The sequence below is a fragment of the Rhinopithecus roxellana genome, chromosome 19 (genome assembly GCF_007565055.1).
Source record: "Rhinopithecus roxellana isolate Shanxi Qingling chromosome 19, ASM756505v1, whole genome shotgun sequence".
NCBI classification, from domain to species: Eukaryota; Metazoa; Chordata; class Mammalia; order Primates; family Cercopithecidae; genus Rhinopithecus; species Rhinopithecus roxellana.
The window spans coordinates 68,953,700-68,981,698 of record NC_044567.1 but is presented as its reverse complement, the minus strand read 5'-3'; the positions used below and the strand labels follow the sequence as shown (position 1 = coordinate 68,981,698).

The following is a 27,999-nucleotide window of genomic DNA, read 5'->3' as shown; positions in this document are numbered from 1 at the left end:
TGCAATCCCCTCCAGGTGATGGCCAAACACCCCAGAAACACGCTTTCTGGGCCCGTGTCTGTGGCTTCAACGCCATCCTCCTCATGTGCGTCAACATCTTCTTGTATGCCTACTTCGCCTGACACTGCCACTCTGGGCAGGAAGGCAGGAGCTCCGAGTCCTCAGGTCCACCCTTTTCCCTCATGGGGATCCCGAGGCCCCAAGAGGGGCAGATTCCCCTCATGGCTGCACAGCGACTCGGTGCCCAAGAACTGGCCAAGCCAGCAAAGCAAGAGCCCTGAAAACTTAGGGGGGAAATGGGAGAAAAGAATGTGACATTTCAAAAACAGCACCAAAGCAGTCATCATTGGAAAGAAAATTAGATTTCTGATGGACATCCTGATGTTGGTTTTACTGTCTTCGTTTTGAATACACAGGCCAGGTCAGGAGCAGTGAGATTTGCCAGCACTCAGGGCTCTAGGGTCTTGGGCCATCTCTGGATAAAGGGAGAGCCCCACATGCCCAGAGCAAGGCCTCTCATTAAGGGACTGCAGCCACCTCCAGGGGCTCCTCCCTCCACCCACCTGCTCCCAAATGCCAGAGGGAGCCTCCTTGCCCTCCCTCCCTGCCCACCATTCCCTCAACCATCAGCCTGGCGTTCAAAGCCTTTCCAAGTCCCACCTCACATTTTCCGCTCCCAAAGGTGCCCAGGCTCTGGGCAGGCCCTGCTCATATCCCTGATGGTGGCACATTCTCTGGAGGACCCTCCTGTTCTCAGGTAGGGGCCGTGCCCCACGTAGGTAGCCATCCCATTGAGATCCTGTGGGATCTCTAAAACCCAGCTCTGGCACCAACTTTCTGTCTGGCCTGGAGGTTTCTCAGCCTCATGAGAGCTCTCCTGGGCCCTGGTCTGGGCAGAACCCGGGCCTAAACAAACAAGAGCCAGGGCAGCCAGGGTCTCTGTGTTGCTGGGCCCAGGGCTTGCCCTCAGAGCTCACCTCTCCAACAGGAGAGGAGTGTGCCTCCACCTTGCCTACTGCCAGCCCCTTTTTCAGGGTCTCAGGGCCTCTAGTCCTGTGGCGGGGCGCGGGTGCTGGGTGCCCCAGGTGGAGTTGAAGTCATGGGGCTGTTGAGGAGCGGTGTCCACCTGGAGTCTGTCCAGTGAGTTTAGGTCGACAGGTGTGCAGTCTGTCCTTCCAGGTTGAGCCACCTCCTAACAGCCCGTACAACTCGAGGGGCCTTTTGAGGGAGGGGCAGGCAGGCCCAGTGGGTGGTCAGCCCAAGGTGAACCCACCCACCATGGCCAGGGTTCCTCAGGTTGAGCCTCCAGTGGGTGAAACCTGGGAGTCCTCAACCTTCCTGGCAGATGAGGCCGTTGACCAGAGGAGGTGGGTGGGGCCTCCACAGACTCCGCCCTGTCATGTCACACAGCTGGCAGCCAATGGGAAGCAACCAGCCAGGAAGCCCCAGAGCTACCCTTACAGGGTACCCTTGCTGGGGAACCTGGGCCATCCCAATTTGTGCAAAGTGGCTGGAGGCAGTTAGGAGCCCACATTCAGTCCAAGGCCGTCCACTGAGCCCCGTGTGACTCTGACCAGGCTGGGGGTGGCCATGTCCTCTCTGGACCTTAGTTCCTGTAAAATGGCCCATTGGCCAGATCGGCGGCCGGGCTGCTCACAGGTGCACGGGCTGCACGTAACTCCGTGGAAAGAAGCCAACGCGTCCACAGGACCGGCCTCGCCACCAGTGGGGGTCTGGGCGCTCCAGGACCTCGATGATGTCGCCACGGCGGAAGCTGAGCTGCGAGGAGTCCTGGGCTGAGAAGTCAAACTGGGCCTGGGCAAAGCAGGCCCCAGGTGACTGCGAGAGGAGGAGGTGGTTAGCAGGGCGCCTTCAGAAGCCCTGCAACCCACCCTCCCTCAGAGGCACCCAAGAGAAGTGATTTACCACAGGTGAGGAGGGGTCTGGGGCAGCACTGGAGTTGAACTTTAAGTCCAGATCAGTGGTGATGCCACCACTGGGCCTCCTGCTGCTCACACCCCTGCCTGTCTGCTGTGCAGATGCTGCATCTACCTAGAACACGGCTTTCCCAGCCGCCCAGCTGGGATCATAGGGCTGGTGGGCCAGGGGACCTGAGTCCTGGTCCTTAGGGTGGGATTTTGGTTAGGTCCCTGCTTTTCTTGGGATCTTATTTCCCTGACTGTGCAGCAGCCATGGTAGCTTTTGACTCCAGGTCACAAAGCCATGAGAATGGGCCTTATAAACTGTAAAGTGATACGCAGCTAAGAGCCATGTTTACTGCTTTTGCCCTTGGTCAGCCATTGAGGGAGAGAATTGTCACTTTGAGCTCTCAGGCCTGGGTTCCAGTCCTATCCATGCCCCATGTGTGGTGCTGGGTAGGTCCCTGCCCTTTGTGGAACTCAGTTTCCCCACCTGTGCATGGCAGCTGGACAGGAGCTCTCTGCAGCACATCTGCCCGGCACTGTGACTATTCCACCCAGCACCCTGGCCCTGCCTGCCCACGAGGATCTCAGCTCTGAACCTGCAGAATCTCATCCAGGGCGGGTGATAGGATCAGCAGAGAAGCTGTAATTAGCAACTGTCTACCCAGGAAGGAGGAGGCGTCATGGGTCCCAGGGGCCTGAGGCAGCTCTGGAGTCGAGCCACAGGGTGGGTGACCCCATGGCCTGGGCCAGAGCGAGGTGGTGCGTGTAGGGGAACTCTCAGTTGTCCCTGCCCAAGCTCCATCCTGGCTTCCTCACACTCTCCCAGGGCAGAGCTGGTCCAGGCGGTGAACAGGGAGGAGGATGGAGATCTGGCAGGCAGGGGCCCAGCTTGAGAGAAAAGTCCCCTGAGGCTGGGAGCTCACAGTGAGCTGGGCACTCGGTCAGGCAGGGAATGCCAACAGAGGAGAAACTAGTGGGGGTCTCTCAAGGCACTCTTTGACTCTTCTGGCATATCAGACCCCAGGGCTCATCCTATTGAACAGAGGGGACACTGAGGGGATGAACTGGCCTCTGATCACATGGAAAGGTGGCAGGGGGTGGGTGCTGGGAACAAGACATGGCTGGAGCTTCTCTGCAGTGGTTATCAGCCTCTACCCAGGCCTTGGCCACAGTCCCCATCTCCTCTGCAGAGCCCAAGTTCAAGTGTCGCAGGGTCTTGACCTTCAGCCCCAGGCCTTGCCAGCATCCCCGCTCCTGAAGAAGCCTGTTGGGGCTGATAACCCCAGTGGCTACTGTCGGCATCCTAATCAGCTTCAGAGCTGGCCCTTGGGGCCGCTTGATGAAAGGGCTGGCTGGCAAATTGCTGTTATTGTGAGGTCAAGGGGTGGACGACCCCCATCCCCCGCCCCGTGGCTAGCCAGGACCTCGCCCACGAGCACTCATGCTGCCCCACACCCAAGGTCAACTCTTCCGCGAGCACAAACCAGGACTGAGCCTACTGGGTAAGTGTCCTTGGAGGTGTCACTGCACTCTCTGAGCTTTGGTTTCCTCATCTATATAATGGGCACGATGAGGCTCCCAGAGTATAGAGACCAGTTCAGTGCATGGTACGCAGTACGCTCAGCGGGGGTCTCTACCTTCCTGCACTCAATGAACATTTATTGAGCACCTACTGTGTGCCACACACTATTCTAGGAGCTGAGAACAAGCTAGACAGTTTGTCCCCATGGGATTTTCCTTCTGTCCCTTGCTTTTCTTTCCCTCTTCTCCTTTCCCACCCTTGCAAGTCTCACCACAGCCGCCACCAGTATATAACTTTGAAGCCTGGGCTGGACCCCTCTTACAACACCAGGCTGCTGGGGAAGGGAGACCAGGCCCGTGCTTGGCCTCCGTGTCAGCATTTCCCCTGCTGCAGATGGCAGGAGATGCAGAGAGGCTCCCACAGGCCAGCCCCCACCCGTCCCTACCTTGAGCAAGGGATCCTCGTCGCGCAGGAAGATCTGCCGCTTCTTGGCGATGGTGGTGGTGCGGTAGAAGTCGACCAGCTCGTTGAGGGAGTTGAACTTCTCCTCCCACAGGAAGTACTTCCCCGAGGCCTCGCGCAGCACCTTGAAGTGCTGTACCTGGTCTCCATAGCTAGGGGAAAGGACCCGGGGCCACCTCAGATGGTGGCCATCCTAGCCTGGCATGGTCCCAGGGGCTCCCGTCTCACTTCCACCTGGAACCCGCCTGTCTCAGGGTGGGACCTGGAGTCAGATAAGGTGCAAGTGGGAGAGGCCTCACTGAGCCAGCTCCCCATGGGGTCTGGGGAGTCCCATCTGGTGGTGGAATATGGGGTTAAGGGTGTGGGCTCTGAACCAGGCCACTTTCTCACTGTGTGACCTCATGCAAGTCTCTTAACTTCTCTGAACCTCAGTTTCCTCATAATGATAACATCTCCATTACGGATAAGTGCACAGTGGCTGGCATATTGGCAACGTGAAATAGGTACCTCTGAGTGCGTCGTGATCAGAGAGCGTCTCCTTCACGTCTTTTCGTCATTCCCCTCAGCTTGGACCTTCTCCCTGCTCCCCTGCTCCTCCCAGTCCCCATGGTCCCTTGGGGAGCAAGTCCTAGACTCATCCTGACTCAGACCAAAGCCTACTGCTATGAGAGGAGCTCAGACCTGTTGGATGTCTCATGTCCTCCTCCTCCCACGAACCTTCTATGGCTTCTCCCTTGGCCTCAGGGTAAATTCTTAACACCTCAGACTCAAGATCCGGCTCTACTTACATATCCAGCTTCTTTTACTTTATATCCTCTCCGATGAAGCAAACAGGCCCCTTTCTCTCTTATTCCCAGTCTGTGCCCAGACTTCCAGCCCACTACCGCCAAATCACCCCAAGTACCTTCTGGCCCAGTGGAGGAGAGAGCCTGCTCTTTCAAACTGACCAGAGGCAGAGCCTGTCCTGGCTGGGACCAGGCAGAGGGACCTAACTGGAGCCTCTCACACTCGGCATGTCCCACCCGGGACAGGCGGTGTGAGGCTGGGACTGGAGGTGGTACGGCTGTGGGTCAAGATCATGGCAGACGTGACTACGGCGCTGCCCCGCTGTGCTGCGGGGGTGGCTGGCCTGCCTCACGGCCCAGGAGGAGCAAATTGGGCCCTGTGTTTTAGTTTCTCCACCAGTCATCCCTGGAGTGGCTTGCTGCTTTATTGATGTTTAAGATGAAAGATTTCACATAAAGATGTATTCAAGGCTGGGCAAGGTGGCTCACGCCTATAATCCCAGCACTTTGAGAGGCCGAGGCGGGCAGATCACGAGGTCAGGAGATCGAAACCTTCCTGGCTAACACAGTGAAACCCTGTCTCTACTAAAAATTAAAAAAAAAAAAAAAATTAACCAGGTGTGGTGGCAGGCGCCTGTAGTCCCAGCTACTCCAGAGGCTGAGGCGGGAGAATGGTGTGAACCCGGGAGGTGGATCTTGCAGTGAGCCACGCCACTGCACTCCAGCCTAGGTGACAGAGCGAGACTCCATCTCAAAAAAAAAAAAAAAAAAAAGATGTGCTCAAGGTTCCCACCCTCTGGTCTGTATGAGGCGTAGGGCAAAATGGGATTCCCCCTACTCCGTTCCAGTCAAGGGATCCAAATCACTTCTAAACACACCTCCAGGCATTTGCACACAGTGTGTCCTCCAGCTGGAAGGAATTTTTCTTGAACTCCTCATGCCTCAGTGGGGAAACTGAGGCCCCAAGTGCAGCCACGACCTGCCCAGAGCCACAGCAGCAAGAAAAAGTCAGAGCTGGGGCCACATCTGAGCTCACACATATAAAATGTTACCTAGTGTCCTCCCGATTGGTTATTATCACATAACAATAGCAATACTAATTATTCCAATTATGATATTACTGTTGTCCCAGATCTCATCATTCCAAGTCCATTTCTACTCTGCCATGTTGCTACCTGGGCTGTGACCCCCAGGAGGCCCTCCCTCCCTGCCTCGTCCTCTCTGCCTGGCCAAACCTTAGCTACCCTTCCCAGCTCTAGAGCCAGCCTGCCTGGACTTACACCTCAGCCCCCTCTCTGGGCCTCCACGTCCTGGCCTGCCAAATGTGGGCATTAGTGCACTCCTCGCAAGGGAGTTGAGAGGCCTGGGGCCCTGGGGGCTGTGCGGGTGCTGCCAACAGAGCCACCCTAGGCCCACCTGGCTGGGCTAGGGGCTGTGGGGAGAACACAGAACAGTCCCAGCTCCCAACCAGAAAGAAGACAGTTTAGGACCCCGAGGGAGGGCACCTGTTCAGGTGGCTGGCAGAGCTGATAGCTGGGGCCCTGTGAGCGGGGTGAGGCAGGGAAGGGGCACAGGATGGCCACTGGGAGGTAGATGGCCCCTCAGCCTCCTGAGCCACAGGCTAGGGATCTTTTTGTTCACATTTGGGCTAAATGAGATCCAACCACCAGTCCAAAGCACTTGATGACTTGATGGTACACATGCACACGCACACACACACACACACACACACACACACGCCTCCTGGGTTGTAAATTAAAATCTGGTTAAACAATTTGGTTGCAATACATTTGCAAGCCGGGATTCACCCGCAGCCTGAATTCCTTCAGGTCTATGGTTATCCTGAACAAGAGGGTGGTGTCTATCACCCCAGCTGCCCAAATCTGCTGCTCCATCTGTCCTATCCCCGCCTGTGGTTTAGTTTCTCCACCAGTCATCCCTGGGGCGGCTTGCTTCCTTATTGGTATTTTAAGATTAAAGATTTAAGATAAAGATGTGCTCAAGGTTCCCACCCTCTGGTCTGTATGAGGCGTAGGGCAAAATGGGATTCCCCCTACTCCATCACAGTCAAGGGGTCCAAACCACTTCTCTCCCTTTTTTTTTTTTTTTTTGAGATGGAGTCTCGCTCTGTTGCCCAGGCTGGAGTGCAATGGCGCAATCTCAGCTCACTGCAACTTCCGCCTCCTGGATTCATGCAATTCTCTCACCTCAGCCTCCTGAGTAGCTGGAATTACAGACACCCGCCACCACGCCTAGCTAATTTTTGTATTTTTAGTAGAAATGGGGTTTCACCATGTTGGCCTGGCTGGTCTCAAACTCCTGACCTCAGGTGATCCGCCCACCTCGGCCTCCCAAAGTGCTGGGATTACAGGCGTGAGCAACCGCACCCAGCCCCAAACCACTTCTAAATACACCTCCAGGCATTTGCACACAGTATTTCCTCCAACTGGAAGCAATTTTTCTTGAACTCCTACTCATGCCTCAAGGCCCAGGTAAAATGGTCCATCCTCTGAGAGCTGCATCAGATCCCATCACGTAGAGTCAGGGCCTTCTTGGGTCCCTCAGCCCCTCTCACAGCCTTCTTGTAACTTGCTATTCATAATGACTTGCATATGAGACACTAAAAAGGCAGGGAGGCAGGAGTGGGCCGTGAAGGTCCAGTCTAGCTGGGACTCAGCGAACAGAGCATCACTGCCCAGGCCTTAGGTCCTCATTGCGATGCTTTGTTCTTGAAACCCTCTTCTGTTGGTTCTGAACTGGAATGGCAGCCCGCCAGGTGTTCTGACCCTGAACCCAGGCTCTGGTGGCCGACCCATTGCTCTAAGATGCATCCAGCCCTCAGGGTCACACAGCCAGAAAGGGAGCCAGTTCTCCCCATGAGAACAGAGGCTCTCGACAGGTGGAACAATGGTCCCCAAACCTCAGACAAAGGTGCTCACGTGCCATTGGAGGACCTCGTTCCCAGTGACTCAGCCACTTGTGTTGCCAGCTATGGGACATATGTGTCCATTTGCTCGTGATGCAGAGGTGGATGTGCAGGCAGATGGATGTCTCCCGCCCTGTCTGGCCTGCCAAAGCCTCCCAGAGGCTTCTGAGAGGCAGCCTCTGAGCCCCATGACTCCCTAGTGCCACGTGCTAACCAGTCCAGGGTTTATTGGACTTTGGCCGTGGTGCCCCGGGAAGGAGCACTGCTTCAAAAAGTGGAGTGACAGTGACGCACAGCTGGGCAGGCGAGAAGCCTGGAGACAGGAATCCCAATGGCTCCACCTCGGGGGCACCGGGTACCCAGGCAGAAGGCCCTGACTCTGTTGGCCCCGAGGAAGGGCCTGCGTACAGGTGGCCTCACTCCTCTGAGTGAGGGGACAGAACGGGTGTGGTGGGTTTGAAAAGGATTTCAACCCCAAACGACCACAACTTTGAATTTTATGGTATTTGGTTTTGTTTATTTGTTTGTTTGTTTTTGAGATGGGGTCTTGCTCTGACGCCAGGCTGGAGTGCAGTGATACCAGCTCACTGCAACCTCCACCTCTGGGTTCCAGCTATTCTCCTGCCTCAGGCTTCTGAGTAGCTGGGATTACAGATGCCCACCACCACGCCTGGCTAATTTTTGTATTTTTAGTAGAGACGGGGTTTCACCAAGTTGGCCAGGATGGTCTCGATCTCTTGAGCTCGTGATCCACCTGCCTCAGCCTCCCAAAGTGCTGGGATTACAGGCATGAGCCACCGCGCCTGGCTAAATTTTATGGTATTTGAAGGTCATCTTTAGATACTTGGAAAGTTATCTGGAGCAGATAGAAAGTTATATGGAGCAGTTCTCTGACCATGTAATAGAGTCAGGGAGTGGAGAACAGGAGATAAGAGAAAGGGAGCCAGGGAGCCGGGGATTCTACAGCTTTCCAACCTGGGAATTGGAGAATTCTCAAATCTGGAAACATGCATGTGCCAGCCCCTACCTAGTCTGTGTGTGGCACACACGAGGTGCTCAGCAAATGGCAAATCTTGTCCCTTCTCCCACCTGGTCCAAACGTCCTGCTTTACAGCAGAGGACAGTGAGGCTTGGGTGCAGCCCGTCCTGCTGAGCCAGTCCCTGCCTGAGGCCAAGTGATGCTGTCTCCATCTCACCGCCCGGCACCCCAGCAGTCACTCCCTCTCCCAGCCCGGCCCTTTTCCCCAGCGTGGTTGGGCGCTTGCTTGCTCATGGCCTCACCAGGAATAGTGCCTTTTCCTTTTTCTCTGTCTAGTCTTGGCCTTAGCCATCCTTCAAGGCCCAGGTGGAGCCTCAAAGCATTTGAGAACCCCCTAGACTGGGGCTACCCTCTGGGGCCTCTCCAGACCTCAACTCCACTCCCCTTCCCAAGGCCTGTGGGAACTTCAGGGCTTGCAGGAGGAACTGAATCTGAGTCCAGATGGCCCCGGAACCAGGAGGCCTGGATCCAGTGCAGCCAGCTCTGCTGCATGAGCCTCCCAGAGCCAGAGGAGGGAGAGGGCACTGGGATTGTGGGCCTGAGTTGGTGAGAGGAGAGGCTGCTGGAGCCATTCACTCCAGTGGGCAGTGCCTGGGGTGTGAGAGCGTCTTCATTATGTCTGAGCGTGCATTCCTGGATGCTTGCGTGTGTGTGTCTGTGCATGTCTCCCACTCTGTGGAGTGACTGCTATGTGTGAGTCCCTCACTGAGCAACCATGGATGTCTTTGTCTCTTTGTGTGACCCCTACTTCCACCTACCCAGGGGAACAAGGGGCTAGGCTGGCCCCTGGGCTGTCAGAAAAGCCCCAAGGACCAAGTCAGGCCTAATGCTGGCAGCAGCCAGTCCTGCCCAGCGAGTTTTTCTGGCCTGGTGGCAGCAGCAGCAGCAGCAAAGGTAACAGTGTCAGCCCGGAGAGGAAAAACAAGGCTGGGGTGGGAGCAGGAGCCCTAGGACCCCCCCCACCACCAACCACCCCAACCAGGGCTTGTGGACCTGTGGGCCCACCTGGGTGCTAACTGCCTGCTGGGTGATCTCCCTCAGGCATGGCCCCTCTCTGGCCTCAGTTTGCCCATCTGTGAAAAGGAGGGGTGGAACAACCTGTCCTGCAGCAGACAGGAACCAGAGTCAAGCTGACCTTGGGAGGGGCAGGACACTGGTGCAGACAGACTCCTGCTGGGTCTCTGGAGCTCAGGGAGGGTGGGTGGAGGACAGACCAAGTCTGTCAGGGCACAGAGGTCGGTAGGCACCAGCTCTAAGTTCCTTGCTGTGTGACCTTGGAGAAGTTGCTGCACCTCTCCAGGCTTCAGTTTCCCTTACCTACAAGCTGGGCTTCTGGGGATCATGCAGGTTTCCTCACTTCCTCCCTGTCCTTGCCTGCAGCCAGTCCCTTCCTCCTAAAATTGCACCCCCCTCCACCCCTTCCCTGCTTCGTTTTCTCCAAAGCCTTGATCTTTGTGTAAGATTTTATATAATTTCCTAATCACTTACTATCTGTCACCCAGTAGCACATGGGCACTTGAGGGACAGAGAGCTTTGTCCTATTTTGTTGGTGGCTGAATCCCCAGGCCCTGGGACAGGGCTAACACACAGCAGGGGCTCAGTGACCAGATGGGCAGGGCAAACACATGTGCATTGACTCCAGGGTACCTCTGGCTAGAAAGGAGGCAAATATGTCACTTGGAGACAAACTGTCATTTATGGCAGAAGAGTCCACAGTAACTTGGATAGGAGTGTGAGGCAAAAGGTAGGCAGCCCAGGCATTGCATGCCAGCCTTGGCCCCTGGCCCGCCGCCCGCCAGCTCAGACATGCTCCCTGGGGGAGGGGGACAGCCCTTTGTAAACTCGTAAAGGGCAGCTAGCCGTGGCCACAGTTGCTCTGGGAGGCAGCATGAGGCCCATAAACCCCACCTCTGACAGCTTTACAGGGCTTGGTGTTAGTATGCCAGAGATGCCATGCATAGTGGCATTGGAGTTCACAAGTATCAACCAGCAAGGGTGGAAGAGCTCTTACACACAAATCTGCCAGGTTGTCATTTTCCTAGATGGCCATCGGGTCACCCGGCTTCCCAGCATCTGGGTTCCCTGCCTCCATGTGCTGCTGCCTCTTCTCTAAGAGTGTTGGATTCATGGGCAGGGGGTGGGGGGCAGCCTTCCAGGCCAGAAGGGCCTCCATAATTCCTCCCCAGCTTGGTGTGGGATCCTTGAGGACTTAATATAATTATGATAACTGGCACTTATCATGTGCCAGTCATCATACAAAACATGTTACATAGCTGTCCATTTTATAAATGAGGAAACTGAGGCTCAGAGGGGTAACTTGCCCAGGATTATACAGCGAGAAGCCAGCAGATGTCAGAGCTGACTGTTGCTCAAAACACCATGCTCTTAGCCACATGTCCCATTTAAGCCTCAGCTTCCAACTCTGACCCCTGCTTGGTGGTTGTCCAAGGACCACTGAGAGGCCCCATGACGGATGATGGACAGAGTGGGAGCAGGACCTAGGAGCCTCGGCCCAGGCAGGAAGAAACCAAGGGTCAAGGGCGCCACCTGTTGGTGCTGTGTGCAAACCACAGCCAGCCAAAGCCAGGAAGCTCCTGACAGTTTTGACCTGGGCACACTTGGCCAGTGTGCCTTGGAGAAAAGGTTGGGGGGCACAGGCCAGGATTTCTCTGAGGGTCGCTTCCAGATCCCTTCCCAGGAAACACCGGTGCTGGCTCACCTGCTCAAGAACTCCCTAAAACTGTTCATCTTCCCTCCTGGTCAGAAAACACGTGTTATCCAAACACACCCCTCATTTCCCCACCTCTGGATCTCTGCTCACGCTGTTTTCTGTGCCTGGTATATCATCTACTCTCCTTGTACACCAAACTCCTACTCATGCTTTAGAGCCCAACTCAGATGTCACTTCCTCCCTGGTGCCTACACTATGTGGAATGTATCCACTGTCATTGAATTTCATTTATTCATTTGCTCATCATAGAGACCCCTGGGCCAGGCTGTGACCATTTCCCCTTCACATGCCTCTGGTTTGTCTCCTGTTCCAGTCCTGCCTTGTGGTTCTCGCACAGATGATGCTCAGTAAATGCGTGCTGAACAAACTCACACGGCTGGGGTGTTCAGGTCTGATGATATGCGTGTGCGCAGGTGGCTGCACTTACAGAGAGACGCCTGAAGAGGGCAGCACACTGGGGCGCTAACTTGGAGGGTGAGGCCGCGTGATTTGCTAGAGGAGGAAGCGGGAAGGCGGAGGGAGAGCGGAGGGAGGGCCAGCCCCTCCTCCTCAACTCGGGTTCCAGACGTAGTTTGAGTCCCCTGTGCTCCCACTTTGCTGAGTGACCTTGGGCTTTGGGGTTGGTTCCAGGAGCCACTCAGCCAGGCCAGCCCGCCTGGCGGACGCCATTCCCAGGAGATGACCAGACCCTGGACAGCCGACACTTGGAAGACTGCCACGTCCTGCCTCTGCAGGAGCCGCAGCTCCCCGGGGCTGCAAGGAAGTGGGGGCTGGGAGGTGAGCCCACGGGGACTCCAGGCACCAGGTGCCCACACCATCCCGGGGCTGGGCAGTCAGGGTCAAGTACGCACAGTAACCCCCCAACACACACACATACACACACACACACGCTGATAGCACTCGCATTTTTAAGATGGGGAAATAGAGGCTCAGAGGGGGCATGCGCCCTTCCTGCCTCTCAGGATCACCAGCCTGCCCCCAGGAGAAAAGGGAAGGGAACAAGGCTGATGGCTGGTTCCACAAATTGGGGGCCCGGGCTCAGGGTGCAGGGCCTGTGACCCCTAAGACGTAGGATCTGCCTCCCTGATACGGTTTGGATGTTTGTCTCCTCCAAATCTCACCTTGAAATGTGACACCCAGGCCGGGCGCGGTAGCTCAAGCCTGTAATCCCAGCACTTTGGGAGGCCGAGACGGGCGGATCACAAGGTCAGGAGATCGAGACCATCCTGGCTAACACGGTGAAACCCCGTCTCTACTAAAAAATACAAAAAACTAGCCGGGCGAGGTGGTGGGCGCCTGTAGTCCCAGCTACTCGGGAGGCTGAGGCAGGAGAATGGCGTAAACCCGGGAGGCGGAGCTTGCAGTGAGCGGAAATCCAGCCACTGCACTCCAGCCTGGGTGACAGAGCAAGACTCCGTCTCAAAAAAAAAAAAAAAAAGGCCGGGCGCGGTGGCTCAAGCCTGTAATCCCAGCACTTTGGGAGGCCGAGACGGGCGGATCACGAGGTCAGGAGATCGAGACCATCCTGGCTAACACGGTGAAACCCCGTCTCTACTAAAAATACAAAAATTAGCTGGGCGCGGTGGCGGGTGCCTGTAGTCCCAGCTACTCGGGAGGCTGAGGCAGGAGAATAGCGTGAACTCGGGAGGCGGAGCTTGCAGTGAGCTGAGATCCGGCCACTGCACTCCAGCCTGGGCGACAGAGCGAGACTCCATCTCAAAAAAAAAAAAAAAAAAAAAAGAAATGTGACACCCAGTGTTAGAAGTGGGGCCTGGTGGGGGGTGTTTAGGTCATGGGACAGACCCTCATCAGTGGCTCTTTGCAGTAATGAATGAGGTCTGGTTGTTGAAAAGAGCCTGGCACCTCCCTCCACGACTTGCCCCCATCTCGCCATGTGATGAGCCATGCATAAAAGCTTCCTGAGGCCTCACCAGAGTCACATGCCAGTGCCATGCTTCCTATATAGCCTGCAGAACACCAAGTCAAATAAACGCCTTTTCTTTATAAATTACCCAGCCTCTCGTGTTCCTTTATCCCAACAATAAAGGGACGAACACACCCCTGGAGCCGCCTTCCTGACCATAGGCTCCTACCCCTTGCAGGTGCCTGCAGGCCCAGGGGAGCTCACCACCCTGCAGGGCTAGCAGCAGATGTGCTGATCCCACACAGTGAACAGCTTGAGGTTGTTTCGAAACGGGCTGGCTGAACACATGGGAGCCACAGGGACCCGGCAGAGCCTGGAAGGCATCAGGTGGGGATGCTTTTCCCCCAACAGGAGCCCTCATGGGGCATCATGGCCCAGCCTGTCTGAAGTCTGTCTTTGTCTGCTTCTTTCGGATCCCCTGACCCCAAGCCCCATCCAGCTTGCATCTCCACACCCAGCCCCAGTGTTAGCCGTCAACCCAGGCCTGTGTTTCTTTGTCCTTTTTTATTTTTATTTTTATTTTTAGAGCCAGAGTCTCACTCCACCACCCAGGCTGGAGTGCAGTGGCACAGTCTCGGCTCATTGCAGCCTCTGCCTCCCAGGTTCAAATGATGCTCATGTCTCAGCCTCCCCAGTAGCTGGGATTACAGGCGTTCGCCACCATGCCTGGCTAATTTTTATATTTTTAGTAGATACAGGGTTTCAACATGATGGCCAGGCTGGTCTCAAACTCCTGACCTCAAGTGATCCGCCCACCTTGGCCTCCCGAAGTGCTGGGATTACAGGTGTGAGCCACCACACCTGGCCTTCTTCATCCTTTAGGAGATCATGAGAGGCCACGCTGCCCTCTGGGGCCACCCCTTCCTTCATCCCTTCCTCCCAGCTGGCCTCTTTGTCACCCCAGTGCTAGCTCCGCTGGTGGCAGTAAGAGCAGGCACCGTAAGCGCCTCCTCCGTTCTGGGCTCTGTGCCCACAGCAGCCCTGAGAGCTGGTATTGCTGGTGGTCCCCCCACACACCTCCATGCCTGGGCCCAGCCATTACTCTGTGTCCCCTCAGCCCCTACCCGTACAGTCCCAGAGGCCATCATCTCCCTCCTGGCTCCCCACAGGCCTCCCTGTCGCCACATTCTCCCCCAACAGTTCTTCCTCCTCACAGCAGTCAGAGTCATCTGCTAAAAATGGAGTCCAGTTGCATCTCTCCCCTGCTCAAGACCCTCCATGGCTCCCTATTGCTCTCAGAGAAAACCCCACCTCCTTTCAGGCCCTCCGTGATCACTGGATGTGGGTGGAACTCCAGCCCCTGCCCTTCGCTCACTCTGCTCCAGCCACGTCACCTCCTCCGGGTTCCTACACACCCCAAGTGCATTCCCACCTCAGGGTCTTTGCAAATGCTATTCCCTCTGCCTGGAAGCCTCTCCTCCCAGGTCCTCCTCATTCCTGGGCACCTGGGAAGCCTCCACCTGCTGGTACAGATCTTTGCTGCAATGCCACCTCCTCAGAGAGCCCTTTCCTGACCACCTTGGTTCATTCCACATTTACGTGTTTTCTTGTTCACTCACTAAGAAACCCACGACAACAGCAACTTTGCTTTTTCCCACGTAGTTTCCCCAGCCCCTAGAGCATCCTGGCACATGGCACGTAGTCAATAAATATTCCTTGAATTAAAGCATCTAGATTCTACCAGGGCCTAACAGTGGGAAGGACAGAGACCATCCAGGAGTCTGACCCTGTCTCTCCCACCCCCATTCCTGCTGCTACCTTCCAGCCTAGATTCCTCGATCACCCCAGGGTGGCCCTTTGGGATTGGGTCCTGTGCTGCCCAGAGGCTGCCACACACGGCTGATAGCTGCCCTAATACAATGCCAGATGTTCCCCAGCACAGCCACCCTGCCTCCATGCCAGGAACTATTCTAATTGCTTTAAATATACTAACTTGTTTTTTCCATGCAATAGCCTATTTTACATGTGAAGAAACAGGCACAGAGAAGGTAAATGACTTGCCCAAGCTCACACAGCCAGGAAGTGGCAGAACCAGCATTCCAACCCAGGCAGCCTGGCCTCAGGATGCATCTTCCCAACTATATCACATAGAGTGGGACCCTGTCCGGAGCACATCCTGGACACCCGCCCTGGGCACTTCAGCACTCTCCTGCCCTCAGTCTCTTGCCACACCACCACCCTGAACATCACCCTCTCCTGATGAAGAACCTATGATGGCTCCTATGTTCGTAGAAGCCTGGACCTTCAGCCTGGCACTTGAGGCCTTCCACAGCTGGCCTGAGCCTGCTTTCCCAACACACCCCACTGCTCTGGGTTGCACCCTGGGGTGCCCAGACCATCACCTGTGTCCAGGCCCCTGCCCGGGTACTCCCTCTGCAGGGATGCCATTCCTCCACCTTCACTCCGTGAGCCCGTCCCGGGCCCCAAGGCTCAGCTCAGATTCTGCCCATCCCCTGCCCACCCTCCTCTGCACACACCCCCAAGGGCCAGAGCTCACTTCACAGAGACGGAGAACTCCCCTGGGGAGCTCTCACTCTCCCGGATCAGGAAGGCTCCCAGATGGTTCCGCTTCATCAGAATCTCTTCAGCCAGCTGCCGGGAAATCCTGCCCGAGTACCACCTGTGGAGAGAGGGAGCCGGTGAAGGCAGCAGGAGACCAGGCTCTCAGCCAGCCTCCCACCCCGTGCCAGGTGTTCAGTGTCTGAGACAAGGGAGATGTGATTGTACCTGTTTTACAGATGGGAAAACTGAGGCACAGAGAGGTGAAGCAATACACCCAAAATCACACAGTAGAGGCAGGCAGGAGCTGGAACACAATCCCAGCATTTTAGCTCCTAAGGCCAGCCTATCTAAGCATGCCAGCAAACACACACCCTTATGAAAACAGAAAAGTCACACTCCAGTGAGCCACAACCCAGCCAACCTCAGTCTAACTTTCCCTTTGAGATGGTAGATTCTTTAAAGTCAAAACACAAATCAGGCTTGGTGGTGCACGACCGTAGTCCAGCTACTCAGGAGGCTGAGATGGGAGGATCACTTGAGGCCAAGACTTTGAGACCAGCCTGGGGAATAGAGACCCCTGCAACCCTGTTCCTAAAAAAAAACTTTGGGCTGGGCGCGGTGGCTCATGCCTGTAATCCCAGCACTTTGGGAGGCTGAGGCGGGCGGATCACAAGGTCAGGAGATCGAGACCATCCTGGCTAACACTGTGAAACCTCGTCTCTACTAAAAATACAAAAAAATTAGCCAGGCGTGGCGGGGGGCACCTGTAGTCCCAGCTGCTCGGGAGGCTGAGGCAGGAGAATGGCATGAACCCCCCCCCCCAGGAGGCGGAGCTTGCAGTGAGCTGAGATCGCACCACTGCACTCCAGCCTGGGTGACAGAGCAACACTCCATCTCAAAAAAAAAAAAAAAAGCTTTTTTTTTTTTGAAACAGAGTCTCGTTCTGCCGTTCAGGCTGGAGTGCGGTGGCATGATCTCGGCTCACTGCAACCTCCGCCTCCTGGGTTCAAGCGATTCTCCTGTCTCAGCTTCTCGAGTAGCTGGGACTACAGGTGCATGCCACCACACCCAGATAATTTTTTTTGTAGTTGTTGTATTTTTAGTAGAGACAGGGTTTCACCATGTTAGCTCGGATGGTCTCGATCTCCTGACCTCGTGATCCGCCCACCTCAGCCTCCCAAAGTACTGGGATTACAGGCATGAACTACTGCTGCACCCAGCCAAAAAAAAATAGCAACTTTTTAAGTTGAAAAAAATATAAAACCAGATGACAAAAATAATAGTAGCTTTGATCTGGTGAGGAAATACCTCTCTCCATACCCATTCCACAGACTCCAGGCCACCTGGATTCTTTTTTGTTTGTTTGTTTTTTGTTTTTTGTTTTTTTGAGACAGAGTCTCACTCAGTCGCCCAGGCTGGAGTACAGTGGCACACCTCCCAGGTTCATGCCATTCTCCTGCCTCAGCCTCCCGAGTAGCTGGGACTACAGGTGCCCGCCGCCACACCCGGCTGATTTTTTGCATTTTTAGTAGAGACGGGGTTTCACCGTGTTAGCCAGGATGGTCTTGATCTCCTGACCTCGTGATCCGCCTGCCTTGGCCTCCCGAAGTGCTGGGATTACAGGCGTGAGCCACTGCGCCCGGCGGCCACCTGGGTTCTTTTCACAGGCACAAGTTCCTTTTCCTGCTGACCAAACAGAGCTGGGTATGCAGCAGGTGCCTGGTAAATGCCTAGACTCTTGCAAGATCCCCAGGGTCTGGGAGTGAAACTCCTTTTCCAGTCCTGCCGATCTTGCTGTGTGGCTCCTGGTAGCCCCTGACCTCTTCAGGAATTAGCCACTGCTATAGGCTGACTTTGTGTCCCCCAAAATTCAAATATTGAAACCTCATCCCCCATGTGACAGTAGTTAGAGGTGGGGTCATTGGGAGGTGACTAGCAGCCGCCATGAATGGGATTAGTGCCCTTATAAAAGAGACCCCAGAGAGCTCACTTGTCTGCCACGCAAGGACACAGCTAAAAGACACAGCCGTCTATGAACCAGGAAGCAGCCTCACCAGACACGAATGTGTCGTCACCTTGATCTTGAACTTCAGCCTCCAGAGCAGTGAGCAACAAATGTTTGTTGTTCATAAGCCACCCAGTGGATGGCATTCCATGACAGCAGCCTGCAGGACTAAAACACCCACCATTGGAGGCGCTGCGTGGTCTCTGACTGGCTTTCCTAACTCCAGTGTTTTAGTCCAGCTTTGGCTCTGACCCCTTTATTGTTCAGATGGGGAAACTGAGGCTCAGAACAGCCAGAGGTTTCATGGTGGGATCATAACAGAATGTTTCCCTTCACTCCTTCCATAAATGCTCCTCTCCCTGAGTCAGACTGAGCTTGGCACAGGTGGTGGAAGCCAGGCGGGACGTTTCCTGTTGTCCCGGATGTTGATGAGCCCTGGGGGCTGAGTGCAGAAGGGGTGTGGGGCCGCACATGCCGCTAGTGTCCTGGCCGTGTCCCGGCACCGGCCTTGGCAGGATGAAGGCTGCTCAGCACAGACCTTGGGGCTTGTTTTCTGGTGATTGACATACTTGGCCTGGGTTCAGGGCAGGCTGAGGCTCCCAGGAACGGTCTGACTCCCAGTGGTGACTGATGGAGCAGTGGGGTAGACACCCCAGCGCCCAGCCCTCCGGAGGGATGACTCCTAGGTGCGCATTCTGTACTGTCTCCAGCTGGCGCTGATCCCCAGCCAGATGGAGCTCCGGTTGCCCCCAGCAGTGATGACGCCAACAGCGTGCCCCACTGGTTCCCCCTCTTCCCTGTCCTCTTCCCCATTGCTAAATAAATTCCTTGTTATCAGGCTCGTGTCTGAGGGACAGCTTCCGGAGAAGCTGGAGCCCTAGACATGAGATTCTAGACCACTGCTGCCCCCAAACGAATGGGGGCCCATTGGCCCTGTCCCAGTGAGTTTCTTCCTGGGAGGGAGCGTGGGGAAGGTAGCCGCTGGGTATAGAGCTTGGGGCAACCATCTGGAGAGCTCAGCCTGGGTCTCCTGGGGTTTGGAGACCTGAAGGCAGGTGTCCAGCCAGCCTGGGTGTCTCAAGGCTGGAGATGAATGCCACAGGCTGCGGCAGGAGGAGAGCATAGGGGGCCCAGGGTTGGGGTTACCAGGGAGGGGAGTTGCAGAGAACTTCTTCACCAGGAAGCCCCCAGCTCCATCCTGGAACAGTGCCCAGAGTGGCCCAGGGCGGGAGTTTCCTGAGGGGCAGGTTTCTTCGAAGAACCCACAAAACTCCTCAGGCGGATCAGTGTGTGGGTGGCTGTTGCCCTCAGAGAGTGTCGCAATCACACCCTCCTAGGAGTCTCCCACGTCCCCTGCCAGCCCTGCCCCCACCATGGCTTGAAAGATGGAGGCAAGAAGAAAGCACTTCCTGAAACCCCCAGGGCCGGGCTCCTTCTTCCACACCAGTGTCACTCCATTTGTGGCCACCTCGCATCATCCCTGTTTTACTGATGTGGAAACCAAGGCCCAGATAGGGGCAGAGACACCCCCAGACCCCACCAGATTGCATAGCAAGTGCATGGTCTGGACTCTCCCAGTCCCACAGCTGTTCTTATGAGCTTCCCCACTGTCCTCCAGGGTGTCCCAGCCCAGGGCCACGCCACACGGCTGCAGTCCCGCTCCACCTCGTGCCAGTTGTGAGATCCTGGAGAGGCACTCAACCTCTCTGTGCCTCTGTCTGCTTGTCTCAAAGACGGCGATGGTGGTGCTCAGCTCCTAGGGCCTTGGGAGGATGCAGGAGCTGCTTGAATGTGGGTGTTTGCTGCTTCCCCCACACTTCCCCCTGCCAGGTTTGTCTCTGCCTTCCCTGGCAGCGTCCATTTGAACTTCCAGGCCCAGCAGGTCACACCCTTCCTGTAGGAAGCCATCCCTGACTCCCATGGGCCATGAGGCTGGGTCATGTGCCACTGTGGCCCCTGCTGATGGGACGGCTCTGGAACACTTGGCGTACATTGTGCCTTCTCCAGGGGCTCCCAGGGTTGGCAGGGGTGAGAGGAGATGCCCAGGGAAGGAGTGAGCCTGGCACAGGCACGAGGCCTACCTCTGAATTTCTGAGGCCCCAGCCCTCGCTCTGCCCCCACACCCTGGGGCCTTTAGGGGCTGAGTCAGGTGTGGAGCTGGAGTTTCCCCGTAGTTATTTTGGGAGCAAAGCAGGTGCTGAGGTTAGTCGAGGACACACCTGGGCACCACTTCAGGCAGATTAGTCAGGGGCCTGACCCCATCCCTGCTCTGTCCCAGACACAAGTGGCCAGAGATGACCGCAGAGGCAAGGGAGGCTGGAACCCTCCATGGTTCCCAACTGCCCTGCTAGAGTCTTGCCTTGACCACTAGCATCCCCCCGACTGGCCTGGCCTGGCCTGGCACTGCAATCTTTTGTCATCTTTTCTCCCCTGCCTGAGCAAATTCGACCCTCTCAGCAGCTGTAGGCCAGCCAGCCTTCCAGCCATTGCCAGGCCATTTCCTCCACCTGAAGGCCCCTCCCTGACAGCTTGGCCCAGGGGGATTGCTCCCATTCATGCCCTCTGGCCTGTCTGGATGTGCCTTTTGGCTTACAGGGACCTGGGGCACTCGCTCCAGCTTGTGACCCTGGGTCGGATTCTCTCTGTCTCTCTCCCTCTTCACGTACCCCTGCCCTCTCCCCCTTAATTGACAGAAAGACCACAGAAACCTGCCCAATGTCACACAACCACAAGGGACATAGTGGGGCCTGGAACCCAGGCTGCAGCCCCAGATGCCAACTGGAAGCGGCAGCCGCTGTGGGGGAGGCTGGGAGTGCCTGGAGCCCAGGCAGGTGGCTGAGGACCTGGGTGGGAGGGGGCCTCGCCCAGCACAGGAAGCTGGAGGTGGTGGCAGCTTTGGAACCAACTTAAAGAGAGATAAAGAGGAAATACCTCTCAGGCCCCACTCTGGCCCTGCACCTCCTTCCCTTCCCACCCCACAGCCACACACACATCTCAGCTCCCAAACTGTCCCTCCAGCCTGCCTGGCCCTGTCACCTGTCTCCATATCTGACTGAGTCCTACCATAACACCTCCATGGTTCCCCACATAGCTTGGCATTTGAGGTCCTCCTGCCAGTCCCACACACCACAAGTTCTCTGTCATTGCTCTCCCTTTTCTCATCCTGACCCTCTCCCAGGGATGCCTTTCTCTTTTTCTACTTAGCCAACTCCTACACATCCTTCAAAACCTCACTCACTGCCACCTCTTCTGAGAAGCCTTCCCTGGGAAATCATCTTAATGCTCACTGTCTTCCCATGTAGTATGTCCTTCATGTCCTCTTTCTCCCCCAGAACACGGCTGCTCTGACTTCTTGTGTCTCCAGCATCACCCAGGCTGGGCCCCCTGGAGCTGTGGCCAGTGTTTAGTGAATGACTAAGTGGCTGTATCTTGGGGCTGCCTCAGCTGTCATTCAAAGCATATCCAGTTGGTTCACATAGATTTCTTGGGCCCCATGCCTGTTCTGGGGCTGGGACCTGCTCCAGCCATTCTCACGGCAGCAGTACTGGCTGCCACCTGCCCACAGTCCCACCTGGGACATCTCTAGGCTGGCAGGTCCCAGGCCACAGGATAGCTGGGCCCCAGGCCCAGTTCCTGCTCCACCCTGGTCCCAGACGCTGCTCTGCCAATGTCCAGTTCCCCCCACACCCCAAAGGTAGGGCCTACAGGGTCTGCTTCCTGCCCAGCCCTCTCCTAGTCGCTACTCAGCACCGGACCAGCTCTCAACAAGAGCTCTAGAACCCTCCACAGTCTGAACAGATTGGAGCATCTGCCCTCCTTGAGTTACAGATAGGGAAACTGAGGAACAGAGAGCAGGGACCTGCCTGAAGCCACACAGCAGCCAGTGGCCCAGCCAGCTAAAAGCCCAGGACCTTGTCCTCTCTCAGGGACCTCCTAGACATTCTCCCCAGAAAGATGGACAGAGGCCCAGGAGTGAGGGGGTCCCATGGCCAGGAGAGATAGAGCCACAGGGATGGGATGGGGGGGTGTCCACTCACGGATGGGGCTTGACGCGGATGTAGTTCTTGGGAATAAACCCCTCGACACCCCGGAGCTCGGCCTTGTACCAGTTCTGGTCATCCTCCATGTTCAGGATCTGTGGGCAGGAGACACAAAGCCACTGAGTCACCGAGAAGGAACAACTGTCACCCCCAGGGATCCCACTGCATGCCAGGCCCCAGGTGGGCTTTGCCTGCACCAGCTTCTGAGTCTACTCACAGAGAAGGGCTGGGGGCCTGGGACAGGACTTGCCCACGGTCATAAGAGCTGAATTAGAACACCTCGTTCCTCAGTCCTGCCCATCCCCTGGCCCCAGGACAGCCCAGCCTCAGGCGATTCACAGACTCCAAGGGAGGCACAGTCGGGGACTCATAAGAGGCTTGGGGTGGCTGGAGCTGGACTCTCAGGCTCCGATACCAGGAGCTCTGTGGACCATGGGGTTTGCAGGAGCAGAACTGGGAACCTGAGTTCCTTCCTGGGCTGCGCCCCCGAGTTTGGGAGGTCCACAGCACCTACATGCCATGCACTGAGCCTTGGGGTGAAAGTCGGGGGCCCAGCCTGAGCACAGCCACCAGTGGTCACCTAGGGTCCCTCGCATTTAAACAGCTCAGGGGTGACAATTCAGTGGGGGTATTTCAGGCTCTGGGGAGCAGATAAGGGGGTCTTTGGTCTGAGACAGACTGGTTCTCAGCCCTGGCGTGGCCTGCTTAGTCACACGGGCTCCTCTTCACCCCACAGGTGGGCCCGGAGGAACTGAAATAGCCAGAGCGGGGGTGGGAGTCCCTGAGGGGGAGCAATCAAGCGACCAAGGCGGGGCGGGGCCGGGCCTGGGAGGGGCACAGCACAAGGCCGGGCATCCTTCCTCCATTCCCTGGGCACGCTTTCCATGTGTCCCTCTGATTCTGATAAAGCCCCCAAGGTCAACATCACCAAATGCTATTTTACAGATAAAACTGAAGCCCAGAGAGGGGAAGTGACTTGGCCAAGGCCACACAGCAGGGGAGAGGCAGAGCCTGTTTGGTCAGCTAGGACTCTGAGGCCCGGGGTTTTCGGCTCACTGGTCAAGGGGGTCCTGGCCCACCAATTTTCGCCTCTAATCCTCTTTGTCTCTGGACCCCAGCTTGAGGGGACATCTCTCCTGTGAGGGGACATCTCTCCTGTCAGTCCTGGAGCAGGTTCCAATGTCAGCTCTATCCTTCAGGGGTACTTGCTGAGAGAAAAAAATGGGTATGGGGTACCAAAGGCCCACGGCAGGCCAATATAGGGGCATCAACTCCAGCAATGACATTTTGCCAAGAGTAGCTGGGATTGGCCTCCTAGGACCCAGGCCTGCGGCCCCACCCTCACAGGTGGCCTCTGCACCCCCATCTCCACCCCCGCTTTGTCCACCAGGCCAGGCTGGCTGAGCCCCTTTCTTCCTAACCCTGCAGGCTGGGCCAGGTCAGCAGCCCCAGGGGCGAACGGAAGCAGGTGGCTGACTCAGGAAAACTTTCGCTCAACACAAAACAAAACAAAACAGGCTGGGCTTACTCCTGTAATCCCAGCACTTTGGGAGGCTGAGGAGGGTGGACCACCTGAGGTCAGGAGTTCGAGACTAGCCTGCCCAACATGGTGAAACCCCATCTCTACTAAAAATACAAAAAATTAGCCAAGCATGGTGACACACCTCTGTAATCCCAACTTTCTCAGGAGGCTGAGGCAGGAGAATCAGTTGAACTCGGGAGGTGGAGGCTGCAGTGAGCCGAGATCGTGCCATTGCACTCCAGCCTGGGCAACAGAGTGAGACTCTATCTCAAAACAACACAACAACACAACACAACTCCCCCAACCTAAGGAGAAAACAAGGACCTGTAGGCCACATGCCACAGCCATGGATCCAGGAGGAGGCTCTGAAGCCTGGGGCTCCAGAACATTCTGTCTGCTTCTGACTCTCTGTGGCCTTGGCCTCAGTGTCCTCCCTCTTCTGTCCAGTGGGTGCATTTGTGGCCTGCCTTGCATGCAGCAGTGTAGACATGGGACGCACTATATCTCATGCAGTCCCTGCTTCGTTTTGTCTCCTTGTCATCTGCACTCAGAAGACCCAGGAGTGTCCCATTGGTTACGTTAGTTAGTGATTTCTTTTTCTTTTTCTTTTTTTTTTTTTTTTTTTTTGAGATGAAGTCTCGCTCTGTCACCAGGCTGGAGTACAGTGGCGCAATCTCGGCTCACTGCAACCTCTGCCTCCCGGGTTCAAGCGATTCTCCTGCCTCAGCCTCCCAAGTAGCTGGGACTACAGGTGCCTGCCACCACGCCCAGCTAATTTTTGTATTTTTACTAGAGATGGGGTTTCACCATGTTAGCCAGGCTGGTCTCGATCTCTTGACCTCACATTAACTGATTTCTTACTGTGAACATTGTTTTAAAGCCCCAGACCCTCTGAGACCCGGGAATTCTCAGAAGGGAGAGAGGCCAACCCCTCCCTGGAGGAGTATCACTGCTCAAGGTGAAAGGCAGACCTTGGCCTGCCCCTGAGCCTTTGCCCCCATGGTGCCCTCCACCTGGGCTGCTGCCCCACTTTACCATCCCAGCCTGATGCAGTTGCTGCTTGACAGTTGTTTACTGAACACCTACTGTGTACCAGGCACCCCACGACAGAGCAGGGAACAAGAAGCTCACATTCTAGTAGGCAGAGACAGACCATAAACAAGGGAAGAAGCAAGTAAGCAACGTAGTTTAATGGAGCAGTAAGTGCTGTGAAAACTGGACATCAGGAGACAGATGGAGAATGTCTGGTTGGGTGGGAGTGGGGAGATTGGCAACACGGGACAGGTAGGGTGGTCCAGAAAGTCCTCTCTAAAGTGACATGGAAGCTGAGACCCGAATTACAAGAAGGAACCAGCAGTAAGAAAACGTGGGGAACAGCGTCCAGGGCAGATGGAACAGCCAGTGCCAAGGCCCTGAGGTGGGGGCAAGCTCTGTCCCCGAAACAGAAAGGAGGCCAGGGTGTCTGGAGCTGAGGAGGGAGGAGCAGGTGTCATGAGATATACAGGGGAGGGCCAGGCTCTGAGTCACGGCCACTGCATGGAGACTGGGCTGGGAAGCAGGGGGTGGCGGGGGGAGGCCTTGAGAGCCACCGCACAAGCCCAGGTGAGTGACGATGGAGGCCTGGGCCAGAGGAGGGGCTTCAGGTAGGTTTTGCCAGAGTTGCTGACAAGACAATGACAGGCTGCAGAAAGTAGGTTTAGGGAGCCCAGGGCTGGCTGTGTTGGGTCTGGACCGTCACCCTTTCCCATGGAGATGTCAGGGTCACATGGGCTTCCTGAGTCTGGGTCTCGTCCTCCAGGCTGCTCGTGGAGAGATGGGAGTGAAGCCCCCCCGCAGCTGGCAGCAGCAGGGGGATGCGTGCACCCAGAAATGCCTGGCCCGTCAGGGAGGGAGGCTTTGTCCCAGGGAGGTGACGTTTGGGGTCATTTGTCCAGAGTGAGTCCATGAGCCAGAGTTTTCATCCAAGACCAAAGTTGGGGTTTGAAGAATGGGCTTCACTGCCCACTCCGCCAGGCTGGACTCAGTCTGTAGGCAGGCAGTGCCATGGCAGGGCTGGCCCACAGGGAGTGCTGGAAAACACTTGCTGGGTGAGAGGACAGGATGGTCGTGGAGCTCAGCTTCCACCCCAGCCACCTGATCCCTCCAAGCCTGGCTCAGCACCTCCCGCACACCCCATTCCTATTTCATCACTGCCCCGCTCCCTCCCAACACCACACCTGGGTCTAGTGACCTCGAAGTGCTCTCAGATGAGAAACGAAGACTTGGATCCCCGCAGAGGGTCATGCCTTGGGCTCACAGCCCCATTGCTCAGCCTGGCCCTGTCCACGAGGCCCGCAGCCAGCACTGCAGTGACCCCAGAAGGAGGAATTGTTCCTCCTCCTCTGGACCCCAACCCCCAGCCCAGCCTGTTCAGACCAAGCACAGGTTCCACAGTCAAAGGGACACAGGTTCAAAACTGACTCCATACCGAGCAGATCATGTTGCCTCCCTGTGCCTCAGTTTAGTCACCTGTGAAATGGGGGTGCCAATCCCCATTGCTTAAATGGGACATGGGGTGTGCTGCTGAGTTCGGGGCCTGGCTATAGCAGGGTGATGGCACAGGGAGCTCTCCCGTCTTGTGCTTGAAGCTTATGGTCAAGAGCAGAGCCCAGGGCTCAGCGCAGAGGAGCATTCAGTCTAACACCCATTGCTCCAGTGAGGAAACTGAGGCCCAGGGAAGGGCAGTCACTTCCCTAGTGTGGTTTACTGGCAGTTCCAGTGCACACTCTTGGCATGGCCACTCCCAGAATCCTGGGCATGGCTTTCACATGCAAACTTTTAAGCAAGGACATTTCCAGAGACACATTCCACAGGCCCATCTGTCTAGACTGTCTTGGAAGGCTGCAATGTCTGTCAAAAGCGGCCCAGACAAGGAGAAATGAACTGTGGTATGACTCTATTTTCCCTTTACTCCACACTACTGGGAAGCTCATCCTTGATGCCTTCATCACAGCTATTTTAGCCCTACTAGGTTAGCATGTGTACTTATTTCTTTCCTAAGACCTTCTCTCTGTCCCTCTTTCTCCCTCTGTTCTCCATTCCATACTCTGTCTCTCTCTCTAGCTTTCATTCTCTCCCTCTCAACAATTTTCTTTTCAAACTTTTTCCTGGAAAACTGGGGGATGAACTAACTCCTGCCGGACACTGTGGTAATACTCATCGAATCCTCACGGCAGCCCCAAAGGATGGTCATTAGTTATCTCCCCATTTCCTAGATGGAGAAACTGAGGCTCCGAGGGAAAAGGTGGCTTGTCCAGAGTCACACAGCCAATAACTGGAGAGGCTGGGCCTGTCTTCCAGGGGCCACCGTCGGCTTGGGACAGTCCCAGGCCCCCAGTTCCTAAATCCACCCCCACCCCGTGTGGGGCCAACTCAGCAGGCTCCAGCCCCCCTACCTTGAGCGTGTCTCCCTTGTTGAAGGCCAGCTCATCGCTCTCTGTGGCCTGAAAGCTGTACAGGGCCACGGACTCCATGCCGCTGCTCGGGGCTCCAGCAGCTGGGCTCAGAGCTGGGCCGACAGCTTCCTGCTTCCTCTGCAGTCGAGGACCGTCTTCCTTTGTTTTAAGTGCGTGTTTGTTCTTTTGAAGTTGAGACTGAAACTGCTCCTGATGGGGGAGAAACAGGAAACAGACATGTCACAGAACAGGGAGGGCTTGTGAGCCAGCTCAGTCCCTACCTCAGACCCCAGGTGCCAGGAATGGCCTTTGGGGAGTCTCCCTGAAGCTCTGGGAGTGGGGCCCCCTTGTGCCCATGTTTTATCATCCATAAAAGTGAGGTGCCTGGAGAAGTGCCGAAGCTGTCCTGCTGGCTCAGGCACTGAGTCTCATGGCACCAGATGCTGGCCCCCCTTCACCAATTTGCCAATGACCCTCCATCTTTTCCTAAACCCTGGTGCCTCTTGTGATGCCCTGCCTCCTGCTCCTTCAATCCCAAGCTCTTCGCCTGGCATTCAAGGCCCTTGCAAGCCACCACCTCCACCTGCCCCTACAAACAGTCCCCATTCTCATCCTTTATCATCCCCTTCACTCTAAACAAACCCGGGGCTTCAGCCACAGCAAGGGGCCACACCAAACTCTCATTTCAACCACAGACTTTTGCACATGTGGTTCCTCTGCCTGGTGCTCTCCTCTTTCTGCTCCCGGGAGACTCCTATTCATCCATCAAAGCCCAGCTCAGAATGTACCTCTTCTGGTTTAAACACGGGCACTTTAGGCGTGACTTAAATCCTAAGGTCAACAAGACTTGTAGGCTGGGGCGATGGCTCATGCCTGTAATCCCAGCACTTTGGGAGGACGAGACGGGCGGATCACTGGAGGTCAGGAGTTCGAATTCCACCTGGCCAACGTAGTGAAGCCTCATCTCTACTATAAATACAAAAAATTAGCCTGGCGTGGTGGCACGTGCCTGTAATCCAGCTACTGCGGAGGCTGAGGCACAAGAATCGCTTGAACCCAGGAGGCAGAGGTTGCAGTGAGCCAAGGATCCATCCAGGCTCAAAGCAATCCTCCCACCTTGGCCTCTGGAGTAGCTCGGACTACAGGTACCCACCACGTTTGACTAATTATTTGTATTTTTAG

The 27,999-nt window shown here is 56.0% G+C and overlaps 2 protein-coding genes across 4 annotated transcripts in view; one reads left to right on the top strand and one right to left on the bottom strand.

The window, feature by feature from the left end:
• SLC5A10 (solute carrier family 5 member 10) overlaps positions 1-373 on the top strand; it is a 45,539-nt gene extending 45,166 nt beyond the window's left edge. For both annotated transcript variants that reach the window (XM_030922824.1, XM_030922825.1), the window contains one exon: positions 16-373. In XM_030922824.1, the coding sequence (XP_030778684.1) occupies positions 16-122 (107 nt within the window). In that variant the 3' untranslated portion in view covers positions 123-373. The remainder of the gene's footprint in view (positions 1-15) is intronic.
• GRAP (GRB2 related adaptor protein) lies at positions 347-27,090 on the bottom strand. Of its 2 annotated transcripts, XM_010355001.2 has the most exons (5): positions 26,818-27,090; positions 21,859-21,956; positions 15,812-15,934; positions 3,893-4,061; positions 347-1,839 (listed from the first exon to the last, which is right to left on the bottom strand). In XM_010355001.2, the coding sequence occupies exons 1-5, from the start codon at positions 26,893-26,895 to the stop codon at positions 1,654-1,656; spliced, it is 654 nt and encodes a 217-aa protein (XP_010353303.1). In that variant the 5' UTR covers positions 26,896-27,090; the 3' UTR covers positions 347-1,653. The 2 variants fall into 2 exon arrangements, with proteins under 2 accessions (XP_010353303.1, XP_030778687.1); XM_030922827.1 differs by lacking the exon at positions 3,893-4,061 and having other exon boundaries at positions 1,521-1,839.
• Between the last annotated feature and the right edge of the window lie 909 nt (positions 27,091-27,999).

Excerpts from the sequence above, each read along its gene's own strand:
- GRAP (XM_010355001.2), bottom strand. The coding sequence starts at position 26,895 with ATGGAGTCCGTGGCCCTGTACAGCTTTCAGGCCACAGAGAGCGATGAG. Across the intron at positions 21,957-26,817 it reads ACAAGGGAGACACGCTCAAG|ATCCTGAACATGGAGGATGA; the intron begins GTAGGGGGGCTG and ends TCCTGCCCACAG. Across the intron at positions 1,840-3,892 it reads ACGAGGATCCCTTGCTCAAG|TCACCTGGGGCCTGCTTTGC; the intron begins GTAGGGACGGGT and ends CTCCTCTCGCAG.